Source organism: Quercus robur, chromosome 2 (assembly GCF_932294415.1).
Source record: "Quercus robur chromosome 2, dhQueRobu3.1, whole genome shotgun sequence".
Classification (NCBI taxonomy): Eukaryota; Viridiplantae; Streptophyta; class Magnoliopsida; order Fagales; family Fagaceae; genus Quercus; species Quercus robur.
This window is the reverse complement of record NC_065535.1, coordinates 86,788,917-86,807,206: the sequence shown is the minus strand read 5'-3', so window position 1 is coordinate 86,807,206 and position 18,290 is coordinate 86,788,917. Positions and strand designations below refer to the sequence as shown.

The window sequence follows — 18,290 nt, the reverse complement described above, 5'->3', positions numbered from 1 at the left end:
ATGGGGGAAAATTTAATTTTTTTTTGGTTTGAAATTGTAAAAAAGAAAAAAATTTGATGTTTTTGCAAGAGTTAAAAGACTGTGGGGCTCAATAATTTATGGGCCCGGCCCGCTTGCTTATGGGGAGTCCACAGGCCCAAGCCGAAGAAGGCCATGGCCCAAGCTCAAAGATGAGAAGCTCAGAATGGACCGGGGATACAGTCGAGGACAGCTTGGTCCTCGGCAGACCCAAAGTCTCATTGATGAAAGTGGCATACGGGCAAACCCTAAAGATCAAAAAATATCTCAGGGAAGTTGTCCTTAATACCCTTCATTGATAAGACTCTGCACCTAACAGAACCTGATTTTTAGGCTTTATTAACCATCCCCAACAATTCTGGGATTAGATTGACGGGACAAATATCAGTCCTGGAAAAGTTGACCCTACACGTGGACGAGGGACAGCAAACGTAGGCTAGTATAAAAAGGAAAGGTAGACTAATTAGAAAAGGGGAGATCCCCATCTCACTTCCGGGGGAAAAACTCCAGGGATGAGAATGACCGGACAATATATGTACACCACCACGAAAAACCCACCGCCGGGTAACCGGAGAAAGACATTAGTGCTCCTCAGACATGATCCGAGGAGTCCAATCCCCCAAGTTACAAAGTTGTAAGACTTGGATATCCAGGCTGAAGTTTTTTCTTATCCGAGTTTCCCTAAAGTCCAGTTTGGACCAACGCCCTGTGACCCAACGCTTGCCTTTCAAGCCCACTCTCTACAAATCTTATTGTGAGGGATCCTTCACGTGCGAGCCCAACGTCCTTGTTGGGCCGTTTGAGAATCGTGTCCCTACAACTTAGTTTTACCAAATATTCTTTACTTTTGTCTTTACTTAAACCTAGGGAAATAGGAGTATTTTGGAATAAAAAATCTGATCCAAACATGGGAAGCCCCTTAATTAGTAATATAGAAGATAAATATAAAACTGACTAACAAACGTGGAGGTTAGTGATATTAAGGAGATCGTGAGTGAGAAAGTGAAAAATAAAAATAAAATCTTGAGAAATTACATAGTAGTAACTGCCTTTTAGGAGTCTTTTATTTTATTTTATTTTTTTATTTTATTTTTTAATAAAAAAGAAGAGATTTGGGAAAATAAAAACGTGAGATTAGAGTAATGAAATTTAAAAAAAAAAATTGAAAAAAGGGGGACAGAAGAAACAAATACATCTTGACGAAGTAAAAAAAAAAAAAAAAAAAAAAACGTGGGATGAGTTTTGTAGATAAACTAACAGAAGAGTGATCCTATTTTATAAGGAGTTAGTGAGTAGAAGTAGAAATTTAAATCAACATAAAAGTAGAAATTTATTAAAAGCATGAAGACATTTCAACGTAGAAGTAAGAATTTATTATTTTTGTCAATTTACTATTTTAACCCAATTTTTAAGTTTTAGGTAGGGGTATTTTTGATAGTAAAAATAGCAATGACTAACTTTCTTTTGCCAATTTATTATTTTAACCCCATTTTTAAGTTGTTGGTTAATTAATTTAGGGGTATTTTTGACAAAAAAAAAAACAATAACTAACTTTCTAAATCCTCTTAATATATACAGAAGATATATCGAATATTGATTTCTGCTTGCACTTGTCTCTCAACTCCCTTGCATTTGTCTCTCAATATTACCATATTCCTTCATTTAGACGCGTTTTGTATTTATCAATTTTCCCAGACTAGAATGACATGTGAACTGAGACCCACTCTTTTGAATAGGTTATATTAGGCCTCCACTCCACTACATGTGATGGATGACTCATGTGCTACATGCAAGATGCATTTCTCACCAGACTTGGATATTCAGTTATTCACAGCAGAGCAGCCTGAGCTAGACAGCTAGTCTTGCTTGTTATGCACTGAGTATCTCTCTCTCTCTCTCTTAATCACTATGGTGTTTATAACTTGGGAGGCCCAAAATTCTTATTTTCATGCTAATTTTCCTTTTTGGTTTTAGGCACTTTTTGGTTTATGAAATGAGAGAAAATGGATTTTTGCTCTATCTGGTTCCTTGAAATCACTCTCACATTCTCAAGCATTTCTGACTTTGTTTTTTTTATTTTTTATTTTTTTAATTTATAATTATTTCCTCCCTCTCATATTTGTAATTCAATTTAATATGAAAGTCCTCTTTTTGTGATTTTTTCCCTTTTTTTTTTTTTAAATTAAAAAAATCTAATATGTAGAGGTGAACAAAAGTTGTGACTAAAACCAAAAGTTTAAGCTTTTAGGTGAAGCAGTTTCCCTAAGATGTTATATCCTCATCACAAAAGAATTTGATGCTTGATGGCACTCATTTTGTTCACAAGTTTTTGGTCAAGGTAAGCAAATAGTGAATTGGCCAACCCATACAGATATCCAAAGAGTGTGCCAATGTATGACCACATTGATATGATTTTTTTTTTTTTTTTTTTTTTTTGTGTGGAAAAAGTATTTCTAGTGTAGCAGTATGGTGTCTTAGAAATAGTCAGTTAAATCTTAAGTCTCTGCTTTGTTTCCCCATTTGAATATCTCCTCCAGTTCATGATGCGAGCATTATTTTTATGAGTATCTAAAAATTTATGTGCAATCTCAGTCTGGAAAATAAGACCCAGAAAGTGGACTCAGTTTTGGCTTCAATGGAAACTTTACTTTCTGAATATTATTATTGAATCTTTAAGGAGTTTTCTCATATACGTGAAGTGGATATGCTACTGAACCTGATGTATTGATATTTTTACTTCTTGTTTCCTCTTGTTGAGAGAAACAAATGCATTGTGGTTTCTATTCCAGACCCTTCATATATGTCTAGTTTTGATTTTATGCCTATAGAACTTGTAAGCTTAGTTGGGTCTGCTTTACCAGCCCTCTTTCTGGAGCTGGAATTACACCCATATCTGCATAATTATATGCATGTCATTTATGCTTTCATTAGCTTTGTGAAATTTTATTGAGATTTTAAGAGTTATCCTTTGTCCTTATTTTGCTATCCTTATTGCCTGATTTGTTAATGTCCTTGCAGGTTACCAAATTGAGTTGCAAAAATGGCAGATGGGCCACAACTTCCATCTGTAATCCAGAAGATAAGAGTGCAACCTTACCTCTCCATCACGCACTTTCCTAACCATCAAGCCTGGACTTCAAGCTTGCAAAACATTCCCAGTGCTGGTGGATATGCGATCGACAGATTGCACAAAACAATGCTCCCAGCAAATGCAGGCTCTGCCTCCTATCTTGCTTCACCTCTGCTTCCAGTATTTGTAAGAGCTCCACTGGAAAAGCGTAAGTCTGCCTCTCGAACTAGGTTAGTTTATGGATCATTCCGTGTTCTTTTTGGGGTGCTAATTGCTCCAATTGGGAGAGTGAAACTCCTGATCCAGTGCCAAGATGAGATGATCAAGTCAGGTAGACTACCTAAGCCTTATAAAGGAATTGTTAACTGCTTCGCCAGAACAATCAGTAATGAAGGCTTCATATCCCTTTGGAGAGGCTACATCCCTGGTGTCATCAGCGACGTTTCCTTTAGAGTAAATTTTCAGCAATTTTTTCTTTTATAACTTATTGTCCATTAACTGGGCTTCTTAAACTTGATTTTGACCATTAGAAATTTGTAGATGTTTTTGTTGTTTATTTCTTCTTTGTCTCATCTTAATCTTGTTTATTAAATCCTCAGTATTTATATGTACAACAGGTAATACGCTTTGGCCTTGACAACTATTTTCTGGCTTTAACCAATTTCAAGAAAGACAAAGATGGCTACTGGAAGTGGTTACTCGGAGGCTTGGCAGGAGGACTTTTTGCCAATTTAGCAACTCATTTTGTTGTTTATCCCCTGGATTATGCCCAGACTCGCCTAGCCAATGATATCAAGACAAGCAATAAGATTGAAGAAAGGCAATTCAAAGGTTTGATTGATGTCTACAAAAAAACTATAAGATCAGATGGCATTGCTGGACTGTACCGTGGATTTGCTATCTCATGTTGTAAAAGCTTATTAAGTAATGGGGTCTACTTTGGCATACATGTTTTCTTCAGGCCGTTTATGTTACTCAGGGTCCGGTCATAGGTCAGTGCAAACATGAGAATTTAGTGTCATCGGGGCTATTTCCTTGATGACATTCATAGCCTCTATACCCAACATGCATTGCTTTTTTACAAACAAGGTCACCCTTGATTTATTTTTTCCAGGTGTTTCTTGACAAATTCCTTTCGCTCTCTCTTTTGTTTTTGGTTACATTTGGCTTTCCCAATATTTTTAATTTTAATTGTCTAAGTAACAATCCATTCATGATACAGAATTATGTTGAATTACACCTGCTGTTTTTGCAGGATGACTTCTTGGCTGCATCAGTAATGGCAGTGGGAGTTGCAGTTTGTCAAAAGATGGCAACTTACCCATTGGACACTGTACAAAGGAGGATGATGATGACCTCTGGAGAAGTTGTTAAGTATCAGAGTTCAATACATGCATTTGCAGAGATTATCAGGAATGAGGGTGTTAAGTCCCTTTATAAGGGTGGAGGTGCATGCATCCTCGAAAAAATAACTTTATCTGTTATTTTGACTGTTTTTGTCACAAGAATGCAGAATTTTTTGTACACAAAGAAGTCTAATTCTGCTGCTGATAGTGTGTCTGCAAAGAGGAATGGATCGGCTGGTGGTGGTCAATCTGCATCAACTCTCGCCATTAAATGGACTTATGGTAAGAAGGACTAGGGGCAACAGTGGTGGAGGCCCACGCAGAAATTTCTCTTCTGAGGGGAACAATGATTTAGATTTTCTTTACAATTAGAGTTCAGTTGACAGTCTGAGAAAGGTCTTCTGTAATATAATATTATAGGAAGTAAAACAATAGTTCCTAGGTTTATGAGTCTGGGCTTAACCTCTTCCCCGAAGTATGAGTTTGTATTGTGCTGACTTCTAAAAATTGGATACTCAAATTACCACCACTTGAAATCAATACATCTACTGGAAGCTTAATAGCATTAGATCGTCTAATACATTGTCTTTCATATCGAAATATTTTTCTTAGTCAATGATCTGTTACTTCTTTTGAGTACTCAGATGAATGAGAATTAATGCTCACCTGAGAAACTTTTAGCATATGCATTCCCTATATAGCAATATTATTTGTTATTAACTAAAATGTGTGGGATTTTATTTTTGATGAGTGCTCTTTCACTGATTTACACATTTAAACTCGGTGCAGAATGAGTCTTGAAAGAAGTATATTGAACTTTAAGACTAGTTAACTAGTTTTATACTTCATTTGGGTCACTGGGTGCAGGATTTCATTACATTTGGCAACTTGAAGTGATTCACAACCTCTGTGAGGAATGATTTTGCCTGCAAGTGTTCTAGCACTACCTAAATTTATCAATTTTGAAAGTTTCTTCTTGATTGGTGTTGACAGAAATGTGATATTGAAAATTGCAATGATTTCTTATTGGCGTGAGAATCTGCCATTGCATATGGCTCTGCTTAGGAGAGTTAGGACTAGTTCCACACTTCGACGATTAATTAATACACAGATCATTAGAGAACTTTTATTGCTATAAAGCTTCTTTGGATCAAGCTGAATGTATTGTGCTTTGGGTCAAAAGAAGCAAAAGAAGACAGAGAGCCTATCAATTCAAGCATTAGATATTGAACTTTGGATTAAGCTGAATGGTTAACGTACAATTGAACTCACGTAACCAAGCCTGAATAGACAAAAGAAGGATTCAGTCATTTTGTTACACCCAATTCGGGATACGAAGAAAAAATCGAAATAATTGAAAAAATCAAATTACACAGCCACATTCCGACCCGCACAGCCACATTCCAGCCCGCACAGCCAACACCAAACTCACACAATTACATTCCGACCCAAACAATCAACATCAAACTCACACAATTACATTCCGACCCACACAATCAACATCACAGCCAAGACCCACACATCCACCACCACCACCAAACCACAACAACCCACGACCAAAATTCTGAACCACGCCAAACCCACACATCCCACAATCCACGCACATCAAACCCACATCCACCCCATCAAACCCACGCCTACCACGACCCATGCCACCACCCCATGGGCCATGACTCATTGGTAGTGGCGGCTCTATGAATTTTTTTGAGAGTGATTATTAAGAAACTTAAATTATACAAAATCTAATAAAAAGATAATTTTATACATTGACAAAAAAACACACATACACACATAAAATCTTACAATTTTTTTCTACAAATTTTTTTTATTTTGAAATCGTTATATAATAATCTCATTATCAATGTTACAAGTTATATCTTTTCAAAAGTTTAGTTAAGTAAAATTTTTCTTGGACTTTTTTCTTTTTATTTGTAAGAACCTAATATATTGTTAAGGGGACCAAAGTTTAAGAACAAAATTTGGCTACAAACTTAGTTGTAGTCACTCTTACTAAATGAATTAACATTGTTACATATTTTGAAAATCTAATTGATGAATTGCATGTTTTCTATGTTCTTAAAACACTTCAAAATTTCATGTCAATCAGATGTTATATATCATTTGATCCATAAAATTATTTTTTATGTATAATTTTAAACTACAAAAACTCGAAATTTAAATATTTGATTGAGGACATAACTATTAATCTTTTATCTTCTTCAAATTTGGCAGGTATAGAGGATTTAAGAAGAAAATGAAATTAAATGGTGGATTTGTTAAAATTCACATTCAATAAAAAAAAATATTGAATAGAGTTGTAGCCTTAGTCAACAACCAAGTTTGTTGCCAAATTTTGTCCAAAATTTAATTATGTTGGACTTAAAAAGAATTTAGGGTGGTCACAAAGAAATTGGTTCAATTCATAGCGCAAAACATTACCACAACAGCGTTTAATTCCATGCTTGTATCAGATTATTGCTACAATGGGACAACTTGGATTGGTTATGATGATGTCCAAACTATTTATACAAAGGTCACATATGCTAAGGGAAAGGGGTTGCTTGGTTACTTTTCGTGGCAGATTGACCTTGATTACAATTGGACTCTCTCCAAATTAAACAGGTTAAAACTTATGAATTTGTCATTTTCTAATATTTTTGTGTTAGTTTCTAGATTCTTAAATAGTTTGCTATAATGATAATTTTCAATTTGAAGCAAAAAGGAAATTACGATAAAAGAAAAAAAAAAGTTTGGGTTTTAACCAATGTTTTTGTGGTGGGTCAAAATTGGATAAGTAAGATTTCAACCTCATACAATTAATTTATAGAGATGGGATGTCAATCAACATTGTTTACCCTTTTTTAACAACTCTATAAAGTGACGTTGGAATGTATGTTTGATATATATAAGCCCAGCAAAATAAAACAACTTATGTCTAGGATTAATACAACAATGCTTCTCAGTTTTAGGCCGAGGTGTAGGTAAATACTTGTTCTTGAACTACAATGCTCTCACTCTTTCTCATGCTCTCACTCTTTCTCTCGCTCTCTCTTTTCTACTTTTTTTCTTGATCCTTTTTTTTGTAGGGGTCCCTTTCCTTTATATAATCATTCAAATTGCATCCTGGCCTTCCACTTGGGTGGCCAAGGGTTTGTTTTTGTTTTTTTTTTGGATACTTGTCCTATCAGGGCCTTACTAGAAGGTTTTTCTATTAGATTGTGAGCTATGATGACACCATTCAAGGGTCATTCCACCATTAATGTGGTCAGCTAAGTGGGTGCAGAGTATTGAATGTGGAGGTGATGGATGCCTTATCTATATCCTTTATCCACTCAATGACAAACATTCCTTCCTTTCCTCGGACGTGTGTCTGGTGGTCTTCATGGCCAGACCTTGGCCCCTCTAGGAATGTACCCGTATCCTCAAGTTCCTTGGCCACGTCGATCTTCTCCGGTTTTGTGATTGTGTTATCATGTTTGCTCCGAGGCTTCCTTAACAAAACCTTCCAAGGTGTGCCCTTTTTGTCTTGACCTCTTCTCGTTTATTCTTGTCCTTGGTTTGCATGCTTTTGTTCTCAGTTTCCTGTCCTTCCACAATTTCTTAAGCTTTGTATTTGAATTTATTGTTCTTGTGGATTTAATTGGTGATTAATTATGAGACCCGTAACAAGTGTATAGCTTAATAATATATTCGATAGAATTGTTTGAACTTGTTTCTTTTTTTGTTTTTACTTTTATTTTAGCAAAAATATGTAAGAAATATATCTTCTTACATTTGTTTTAACTTCACAATTTTACATCAATGTTCATTATTGATATGAGAATGTCTATATTTTAAGACATACAATTGACATTAAAAAAAAAAAAAAAAAAACAACAACAACAACAAGTGTTAGAGATAATAAAAGCCCAAATATATAACATGTTTTGAAAAATAATTTACTATAAAATATAAGGATTACATAGCGTTAAATGAACCTGATCTAACAAGTATCTATATCACTATATATATAAGTGTATCACAATGATGGGCCAATATATTCATTATTCTTTTCAAAAATATATTTTTTATTTATTTTAAAAAAAAGTAGTCTTGTTGATTACTTGTGGGGGTACTTTTCGGGTTTTCCAAGGATTTTACCAAAAGATTATTCGTATCTCAACAACCTCAAAATTGAAACTGCTTTTGACTTTAAAACCCAATATATCCTGTGTGCAAGTTGCGAATACAATGTTCCATCCAAGAAAGAATTAAAATTTTCTTTTTTTTTTTTAAAAACAGAGTATATTGAAAGAGAAACCATGCTATTTGCAAATATATATCTGCTTCATTACCATAATCATAGAAAGGAAAACAACTCCCAAATTCCCTTGTTAATGGCTTTGAAAAGACTTGCTTTATTCTCTTCCGCCCTCCTGTTCCTTCTCCAACTTCTCTTCTCAGCTGGGAATAAGAATGTCGTCAATGCTTCCTACTGGTTATCTGGCAGTGGATACCCATTGTCCAACATAGATTCTACCCTTTTCACACACCTCCAGGGGCGTAGCCAGGAATTTGTACATGGGGGGGCCAATTCGAAGGTTGAAATTGATGATGATGAGTATCGTTACTGTATGGATAGTCTATATTTTTAGGTTGATATGGACATTTTTTGAAATAAACTCATCGGATTTCATCTTGTTTGTTGATAGGGAATTCACATATTTGTTTACGTGATCCTAGATCACGATCTATCTCTTTAGATTGAATTCTTAAACATTTGGAGGGGTATTCATCAGGCATTAAAATATCAACATTTGTTTTTACAGCCACCATGTCCTAATTTCTGAATTGCTAACATCTTTTTTCTTAAAGAATGCATCAATTTTTTTTTCATTTGCTTATAATTCTTTTAGTTTTAAGAATATGACTCAAAAATTAACTTGAAAATAACTTTAAAAAATAAAATTTTAATTAGAAATTTTTACTTAGTTATATGAATGTTATTCATACTCAGGAAAAAACAAAATTTCCACTATAATTTAAACAGTCAACCCATTTTTAATACGATTTTAATTAATAATAACCACTCAAACAAAAACAAAAACAAAAATAATTTAATTAATTTGTCTTTTATTATGTATTGGTTAATTTAATTATATAGCTTTGATTATTGTTGTTTAGCGTAACAATAAATGAAGTGGGCCAACAGCTTTTTGTTTTATTTGGAGTACCTAAAACTAGTGGCGACTTCAGGAAATTTTTCCAGGGTATTCCTTACACAGTTTAATAAAAAAAAGAAATTCATATATTGACGCTAACAACAACCAAAAAACATACAAATTCATATTTGAACGAAGATTTTCTAAGTTAAAGTTAATACAAATCCGCTTAGAAGATGAAGATGAATCTTTCACAAAAAATAAATCTTAGGTACATGGTTTCTTTATCAAATATTTGTCAATAATAACTAGCAAAATAATAAACAATAAATTATAAATTCATTTGAAATATTAATAAAATTATTAATTATTTTTATTTAATTGTTTAATTATTTTTCTTTACTAACCCACTAGTAACCTAGCACACACCTCACTGTTAGTTTTGCACAATGTAAAAAATACAAGTACACCGCATCATCCACCTGATTCAACCCACTGTCTAACGTAGTTCATTTTTTATTTTTGTCTTTTAATAATGTGTTGTTCTGGGTGTTGCTTTTAAGTACATATATACACTTACACAAAAAGCCAATTTAGCCAAAAGAGAACTAGAGGAAAGCACAAAAAGCCAATTTAGGAAAGCCTAAGTCTAAGTCAGAGCAAAGAAAAAGAGAGATTTCAAAAGACAAAAAAATAGTCACAATGACAAGGCAGAGCAGAGATGAGATAAAAGAAAAAGAGAGAGGGAACGCCGCTCTTAGTGAGGCTTAGAGCAGAGATGAGATAAAGAAAAAGAGACAGAACTGAAATACCTTGATGTTGCCTGAGGTTCTTATCTCGATCTCGCCGTCGTGGTGTCGCCAATCTCCGATCTGCGCAACGGAATCTCTGATCTTGCCGTCGACTGCTCTAGGTGTGGCTGTTGCAGCGTTGTTGAGTCGCTTTTGCAGAGGACCTGAGGTTTCCATTGCCGTTGGTTGTTGTCGTTGAGCTGTTCTGGTTTTGCTTTTTTTATTTTTTTTTTTTTATTTTTTTTATAAATGGTTTTGCTTTACTTGATGAATCTCTTGCTCATGCTCTGGTTTCTTTAGGTTAGGTTGTAATCGTGTATATTGGGTTTTGGTTTCTTATTTTTTATTTTATTTTTATTATTATTATTTTTTGAGATTCCGTAGGTTTGCTATGCTTTACCTTTTTTTTTTTTTTTTTTTTTTTTTTTTTTTTTTTTTTCTTTTGATTGGGTTCCTAATATGTTGTTTAAGATTGATGATGGGCTTTTTTTTTCCATGGAGGGCTTGTCCTGTTAAATTTTTTTTTTTTTTTAGATTTTAGTTCAATTTTTTTTTTCTTCGCTTGAAAGTAGAACAAATGAATTTTTTTTTCTGAGGGTGTTAAAGCTGGGGCTGGGCTGGGAGGATAGTTGAGAAGTGGGGAGGGGGGGCCGGCTGTCCAATGTTGAGGGGGCCCATTTATTTTTTCTTCATAGTCTAATGGAATTTTTTTTTTTTTTTTGTGTGCAGGGGCCACGGCCCCCCCAAGCCTCTATGTGGCTCCGCCCCTGCACACCTCTTTTGCAACTTTGCTTATCTTTGACCCCAAATCCTACCAATTAAGTTAACATTTCCTACTCAGACATAATCCGATTCTCAGCCTTCACCAAAACTGTGCAACAAAAAAACCCATCTGTTAAAACCCTCTTATCCATCGGTGGAGGAGACTCAAATCCTTCAACTTTTTCTTCCATGGCTAGCCAAGCGAGTACTCGAACAATGCTTGCATCTATCTTCTTTTCCTTGTTCTCAGTAATGCTTTTATCCAAGCTTTGACTAGTGATTTTAGTAAACAATGAAAAGGAGTGAATAATGTGATCAGTAGCCCCTGTATCAAGAACCCAAGTTTCATCACTATAGGCTGTCTTGTTTGAAGGATTTTCATTAAAGATCGAATTCTTCAAACTTAGGCAAGTAGGACCATGGAAAGAAAAACAGAGAGCTATGGAGGAGAGAATAGAAGCTAGAGAGAAAAGATTGAAGATTGGGAAATTTCTGTAAAATGTATTGAATGAATATCTGAACTATCTATACAGTGTATATATATATTACGATTCACACAGTAGAGCTCAACCATTAATTCTAACTAACTCCGCAATAACCGGATCTATTTTAACTACCTATCCATCCAATTCTAATAGTACACGTGTCCATATAGACAACTGCTAACTCATCTGAAGTGAACTACAAGTCGTATATCAAAAGACTCAATCATTTCAGTCGTTTTAGCAAGCCTTGTACAAATTCTTCCAATGCCCTGTTTCATTGCTCTGCCTTTCTGCCTGAGCTGATCCTTTTGCCTGGGCTGATCCTTCAAACACCCTTCTCATCAATGCTTGCATCTGTCTTCTTTTTCTTGTTCTCAGTAATGCTTTTATCCAAGCTTTGACATTCCCCCTCAAGATGAGAAGCTGAACTATGTATGTTCACTATACTCATCTTGCTTAATAAGTTCCTCAATTGTTGACTGTTGAGAGCTTTTGTAAGTAGATCAGCCAATTGAGAATATGAAGGAGTAAAAAAAAGCCTAACAACATTGTCTTGCACCTTATCTCTTACTACATGGCAGTCTACCTCTATGTGTTTGGTCCTCTCATGAAACACCAGATTTTCCCCAATATAAATTGCAGCTTGGTTATCACAGAATAATAAAGCAGGTTGAGGATGATGAATCTCCAAATCCTTTAATAATGCTAATAGCCAAGTCATCTCACAAACGGTAATAGCCATGGCCCTGTATTCTGTTTCAGCAGATGATCTAGATACTATGGATTGCTTCTTGGACTTCCATGATATGAGAGAATTACCCAAGAAAATGCAGTAACCCGTGGTTGATCTCCTGGTATCAATGCAAGAGACCCAATCAGCATCTGTGTAGGCCTTCAAATGAAATTCTGATGCAGCTGACAAGAAAACACCTTGACCAGGAGAACTTTTGATGTATTGTAACACTTTATATGCAGCATCTAAGTGAGGTTTCCTAGGCTTTGACATGAATTGACTAAGTTTATGAACAGGATAAGCAATATTTGGCCTGGTGATAGTCAGATAAAGCAACCTGCCCACCAACCTTCTGTATTCTCCCGGATCAGCTAGCAATTTTCCTTGATTCTTGCTTAGCTTTAAATTCTGCTCCATGGGCACCTTGCTAGGCTTACAAGCTGACATTCCAGCATCCTTCAAGACTTCCAAAGCATATTTTCTTTGATACAAAGTGATACCCTTGTTTGATCTAGCTATTTCAAGTCCAAGAAAATACTTCAAGCCTCCAAGATCTTTAAGTTTGAAGTGCTGATTCAGAGAAGTCTTAAGCTCCTCAACTGCTTGGACATTATTGCTGGCTATGAGGATATCATCAACATAAACCAGCAAAGCTATGAAGGAATCATTAAATTTCTTTGTGAACAAAGAGTAGTCAGCTTTGGATTGTTTGAAACCATGTTGCTTAATGACAAAACAAAATTTTGCATTCCATTGCCTTGAAGCTTGTTTAAGCCCATATAAAGACTTGTTTAATTTGCAAACAACATTCCCCCCTTTGCTGTGAAAGCCTTGAGGAAGTTGCATGTATACCTCCTCATGTAGATCACCATTCAAAAAGGCATTATTGACATCTAATTGAACCAAATGCCAACCTTTCACAACAGATATGGCCAGAAGTGTCTTCACAGTAGTCAACTTAGCAACTGGGGAGAAAGTGTCAGTAAAATCCAGCCCTTCTTGTTGAGTGAATCCCTTAGCAACTAACCTTGCTTTGTACCGTTCCACAGAACCATCAGCTTTGTATTTGACTCTATAAACCCATTTACATCCAATTGCCTTTTTATTTGAAGGCAAAGGGGTAAGAGTCCAAGTATTGTTTGAAACCTAAGCATCAATTTCAAAATTCATGGCTTCTTGCCACTTAGGATCCTTGATAGCCTCACGATAGAACCTTGGGTTAGGAATGGAGGTAATGACAGAACAAAAATGGGCATATGAAGAGGAGAGGAGGGAAGTATCAATATAATCAGAAAGGGGATATTTAGGAGTGACCAAGAAAGTACCTGACTTGCTGAGTGGATCGGATTGAGAAAGTTCAGTGGACATGGTACTGCTGCATGTGTAATTTTGTAAGTAGGGAGGAGGTTTGATGGTCCTAGATGATCTTCTTAGGGAAGGGACATTATTAGGTTGAACTATATTTGGTTCTTGAGGAAGAGGTAAAGGTCTAGGAGTTGGGGAGCCTGCTGAGACATGATCAGAAGCATCAAAAGATGGAATGAAGGATTCTGGTATGCTGGAATCTGATATAGCAGGAACAGTAGGACTTGAGGTAGAATCAGAGACATTTAGACTAGAATTAGGGAAAGGAACTTGTAAAGAAGGTGTAATAGGTTCTGAAAACATAGGATCATGTGGAGTAGCCACATTTGGACAAATATGAGGAAGGGAAATAGAAGTATGTGAAGAATAATTTGGAGAAATGAATGGGAAAACAGTTTCATGAAAGGAAACATCCCTTGAAATGAAAATTTGTTTTGTTAGCAAGTTTAATAACTTGTAACCTTTAACACCAAATGGATATCCAAGAAAAACACAAGGAATAGATCTAGGTGAGAACTTAGACCTATTGTGAGCCAATGTAGAAGCAAAACAAAGGCTGCCAAAGACTTTTAAATGATGATAAGGAGGAACTTTGCCATAAAGCTTCTCAAAAGGTGTTTTATGATTCAAAACAACACTAGGCAGCCTATTGATGATGTAAACTGCTGTTAAAACACAGTCTCCCCAATAGCAAAGTGGTATGTTAGACTGAAATTTCAATGCTCTTGCAATGTTTAAGATATGTTGATGCTTCCTTTCCACTATTGAATTTTGTTGTGGAGTTGCAACACAAGAATGTTGATGAACAATCCCATGTTGAGCATAAAAATCTTTAAGGAAAAATTCTTGAGCATTGTCAGTTCTAAACACTTTGATATTAGTTTGAAATTGAGTTTGTATCATTTTGTAAAATGAAATCAATAAGGGCCTAGTTTCTGATTTAGATTGCATAAGATAAACCCATGTTGACCTTGTAGCATCATCTACAATGGTGAGAAAATATTTAAAACCATCATGAGTTGCTTTGGCAAAAGGTCCCCATACATCAAGATGAATCAAATCAAAGGCATGGGCAAATAAGTGATTGGAATTGGGAAAGGGTAAACGTTTATGCTTTGCAATTGGACATACAACACAATCTTTATTTGAATGAAAAGAAGAAGGCATATCAGATATACAATGTTGAAGTTTTTCATCAGAAGCATGTCCTAGTCTAAGATGCCATAAGTAAGGCTTGGTTACAATGGAATCATGAGAGACAGAACTAACAAAAGACTTCAAAACTGACTCTAGGATAGTAGATGCCTCTGAAGTGGATGTGCAATTATTTGAAGCTTGCAGCAGGTACAAATTGTTATGAAGCTTACCCAATCCAATCATTTTCCAGCAAGTAAGGTCCTGTATACAACAATAATTGGAAAGAAAAACCAAACAACATGATAATGATTTGGTTAATTTGCTTACTGAAATTAGATTGAAGGAAAAGGCTGGAACACAAATGACATCCTCAAGAATTATGGATTCTGTGACCTGAATTGTGCCTATGTGTGTGGCAAGGACTTTTTCACCATTAGGCAAATGGACAAATGAGGATATAGAACTAGTGATTTTAGTAAACAATGAAAGGGAGTGAATAATGTGATCAGTAGCCCCTGTATCAAGAACCCAAGTTTCATCACTATAGGCTATCTTGTTTGAAGGATTTTCATTAAAGATCGAATTCTTCAAACTTAGGCAAGTAGGACCATGGAAAGAAGCACAAGAAATACCTGATAATGCTGAGTTTGCTAAGTGAATAGCATCAGGAGTAGCAGAAGATGATGCTTGAGAATTCAGCAAAGATAGCAGCTGTTGGCATTGTTCAGATATGAAGGGAAAAGGTCCTGGTTGTGATGCATTCTCATACTGACCAGAATCACCATTGAGACGAACTTGATTAGCCATGGAAACTTTTCCCTTTTGCTTATAACCTGGTGGAAAGCCAATCAATTTATAGCATTTCTCCTTGAAATGACCAGGTTTGCCACAGTGATTGCACATAGGCCTACCCTTTCCACTTGTGCTCTTCCTAGCTTGACTAAATGCTTGAGTCTTGACTGCAAGAGCAGTTGAATCAACTGAATATCCTCCATTGAAACCTAATGCCCTCTGTCTTTCCTCTTGTATTACCAAAGAGAAAGCCTTGTCAATAGAGGGACTTGGCTCCATCATTAAAATCTGAGTTCGAACTTGTGAATAAACCTCATTTAGGCCATTAAGGAACTGCATCAAAGAATCTTGATGATGAAACAGTCTGATTTTGTCATTCACACCACAGATACATTTGCCACAAGAGCAGCATGGTAGAGGCCTGAGATTGAGCAATTGATCCCAAGAAGTTTGAAGATAAGTGAAGAAAGTAGTCACTGTTGCATCTCCTTGCATGATTGCTGAAATCTGTTTTTGAAGTTGTGAAATCCGTGGACCATTTGCTTGCAAGAAATGATTCCTCAGTGAATTCCAAACCTCCATTGCAGTGTTTCTATAAATCACACTACCAGAAATGTGAGGTGAAACTGAATTCAATATCCATGAAGAAATCATAGAATTGTTCTTTGACCAAGCAATCTTTTCTAGAGGAGTGATGGCCATGGAAGCTGTTATAGAGCCATCCACAAAACCTAGCTTACTCTTCGCATCTAATGCCATAGGCATAGCTCTAGCCCAATTCGGGTAATTGTGTTCTGTCAAGGGCTGAGTGACAAGAATTGCACCTGGTGATTCTCCATGGTGCAGAAAGAATGGACTCCTCGGGTCCTCCATTGGAGAGAGCTCACGATGAGCAACAGATGGAGAAGATGAAGTTCGAGAAGTTTGATCTTGATTAGCCATTGACAAAGAAACAGGCTCTGATACCATATAAGAAAAACAGAGAGCTATGGAGGAGAGAATAGAAGCTAGAGAGAAAAGATTGAAGATTGGGAAATTTCTGTAAAATGTATTGAATGAATATCTGAACTATCTATACAGTGTATATATATATATATATATATATATATTACGATTCACACAGTAGAGCTCAACCATTAATTCTAACTAACTCCGCAATAACCGGATCTATTTTAACTACCTATCCATCCAATTCTAATAGTACACGTGTCCATATAGACAACTGCTAACTCATCTAAAGTGAACTACAAGTCGTATATCAAAAGACTTAATCATTTCAGTCGTTTTAGCAAGCCTTGTACAAATTCTTCCAATGCCCTGTTTCATTGCTCTGCCTCTCTGCCTGAGCTGATCCTTTTGCCTGGGCTGATCCTTCAAACACCCTTCTCATCAATGCTTGCATCTGTCTTCTTTTTCTTGTTCTCAGTAATGCTTTTATCCAAGCTTTGACACACCTCTTTTGCGCCTTTGCTTATCTTTGACCCCAAATCCTACCAATTAAGTTAACATTTCCTCCTCAGACATAATCCGATTCTCAACCTTCACCAAAACCGTGCAGCAAAAAAACCCATCTGTTAAAACCCTCTTATCCATTGGTGGAGGAGACTCAAATCCTTCAACTTTTTCTTCCATGGCTAGCCAAGCGAGTACCCGAAAAACATTCATTTCTCAATAACAATAGCCAGGTCTTATAACTTCTATGGGAATTTTTTTTCTAAATAACAATAAATATTAAAAAATTTAGTTAATTGTTACGTTTCAAAACAATATTGAAAACTAGCATCTCGAGTGTCTAAAACTCGAGTTCCAAGATAAAAATCAAGTTTTTAAGTCTCGATTTGTAAGTAGATTAGTTTAAAGTGGAAAAAAATTAAGCTGAAAATCGAGTTTTAAAGGCTCGATTTCCATAAATTGAATAAAAACGCCGCTATAGGTCTATAAAACGTCACTATAGGGCTTAAAAACGCCACTATAGGACTCCATAAATCTGTACTTAAGAAAAAAATTTTTCAGGAAAACGCCGCTATAGGGATTTAAAACGTCACTGAAAGGCTTAAAAACGCCACTATAGGTGAAATTTTTTTCGCATGAAACTCGAGTCTTAAAGACTCGAGATCTATGGGGCCTTTTTGTAATATGGATCTCGAGTTTCTAAAACTCGAGATGCTACTTTCCCTTATTGTTTCAAATGTTGCCTAACTAACTATATACAATTATTTTGTATTGCTGTTTTGCACATTACCTCCTATGGCCTTGACTTTGACTGGGAATTCCCTTCAACAGCCACAGACAACATGGATCGGTTTTGGGAGGATTAGTATCTTTAGCAAAACTCTAAGGTGAGTTATTGCACCTACCTATTCCATCTTTTCGTACGCTATTGTTTATCAAAAAAAACTTTTCATACACCATTTACCGTCCATATGTCATGGTCGTAACAAAAATTGTGGCTCAAATACAGGCTCTCTTCTGACCAGCTAGCCCGACCACTCAATGACATGTGCAATAAAGGACACGTGAGGAAGACACCATCAATTTTTCTGAGCTTTGTTCAACTTTTCTAGGATAATTGGAACACCTACTTCACCTACTCTCCACCAACTCGGAGCACCAGTCGACAAAACTCATTCAAATCTCACAAAATGCACAT

General features: G+C 35.8%; 1 protein-coding gene across 1 annotated transcript; it reads left to right on the top strand.

The window, feature by feature from the left end:
• Positions 1–3,039: 3,039 nt before the first annotated feature.
• On the top strand, positions 3,040–4,544 carry LOC126707423 (ADP,ATP carrier protein 3, mitochondrial-like). Its single transcript, XM_050407050.1, has 3 exons — positions 3,040–3,541; positions 3,706–4,080; positions 4,344–4,544. Exons 1-2 carry the CDS (start codon positions 3,059–3,061, stop codon positions 4,078–4,080), a joined length of 858 nt encoding a protein of 285 aa, XP_050263007.1. The 5' UTR covers positions 3,040–3,058; the 3' UTR covers positions 4,344–4,544.
• The last annotated feature ends 13,746 nt before the right edge of the window (positions 4,545–18,290 follow it).

What these genes read in the sequence shown, in the direction of transcription:
- LOC126707423 (XM_050407050.1), top strand. Translation starts at nt 3,059, where the DNA reads ATGGCAGATGGGCCACAACTTCCATCTGTAATCCAGAAGATAAGAGTG. An exon ending in TCAGCGACGTTTCCTTTAGA is followed by an intron (nt 3,542 to 3,705) that starts GTAAATTTTCAG and finishes TATGTACAACAG; the next exon opens with GTAATACGCTTTGGCCTTGA.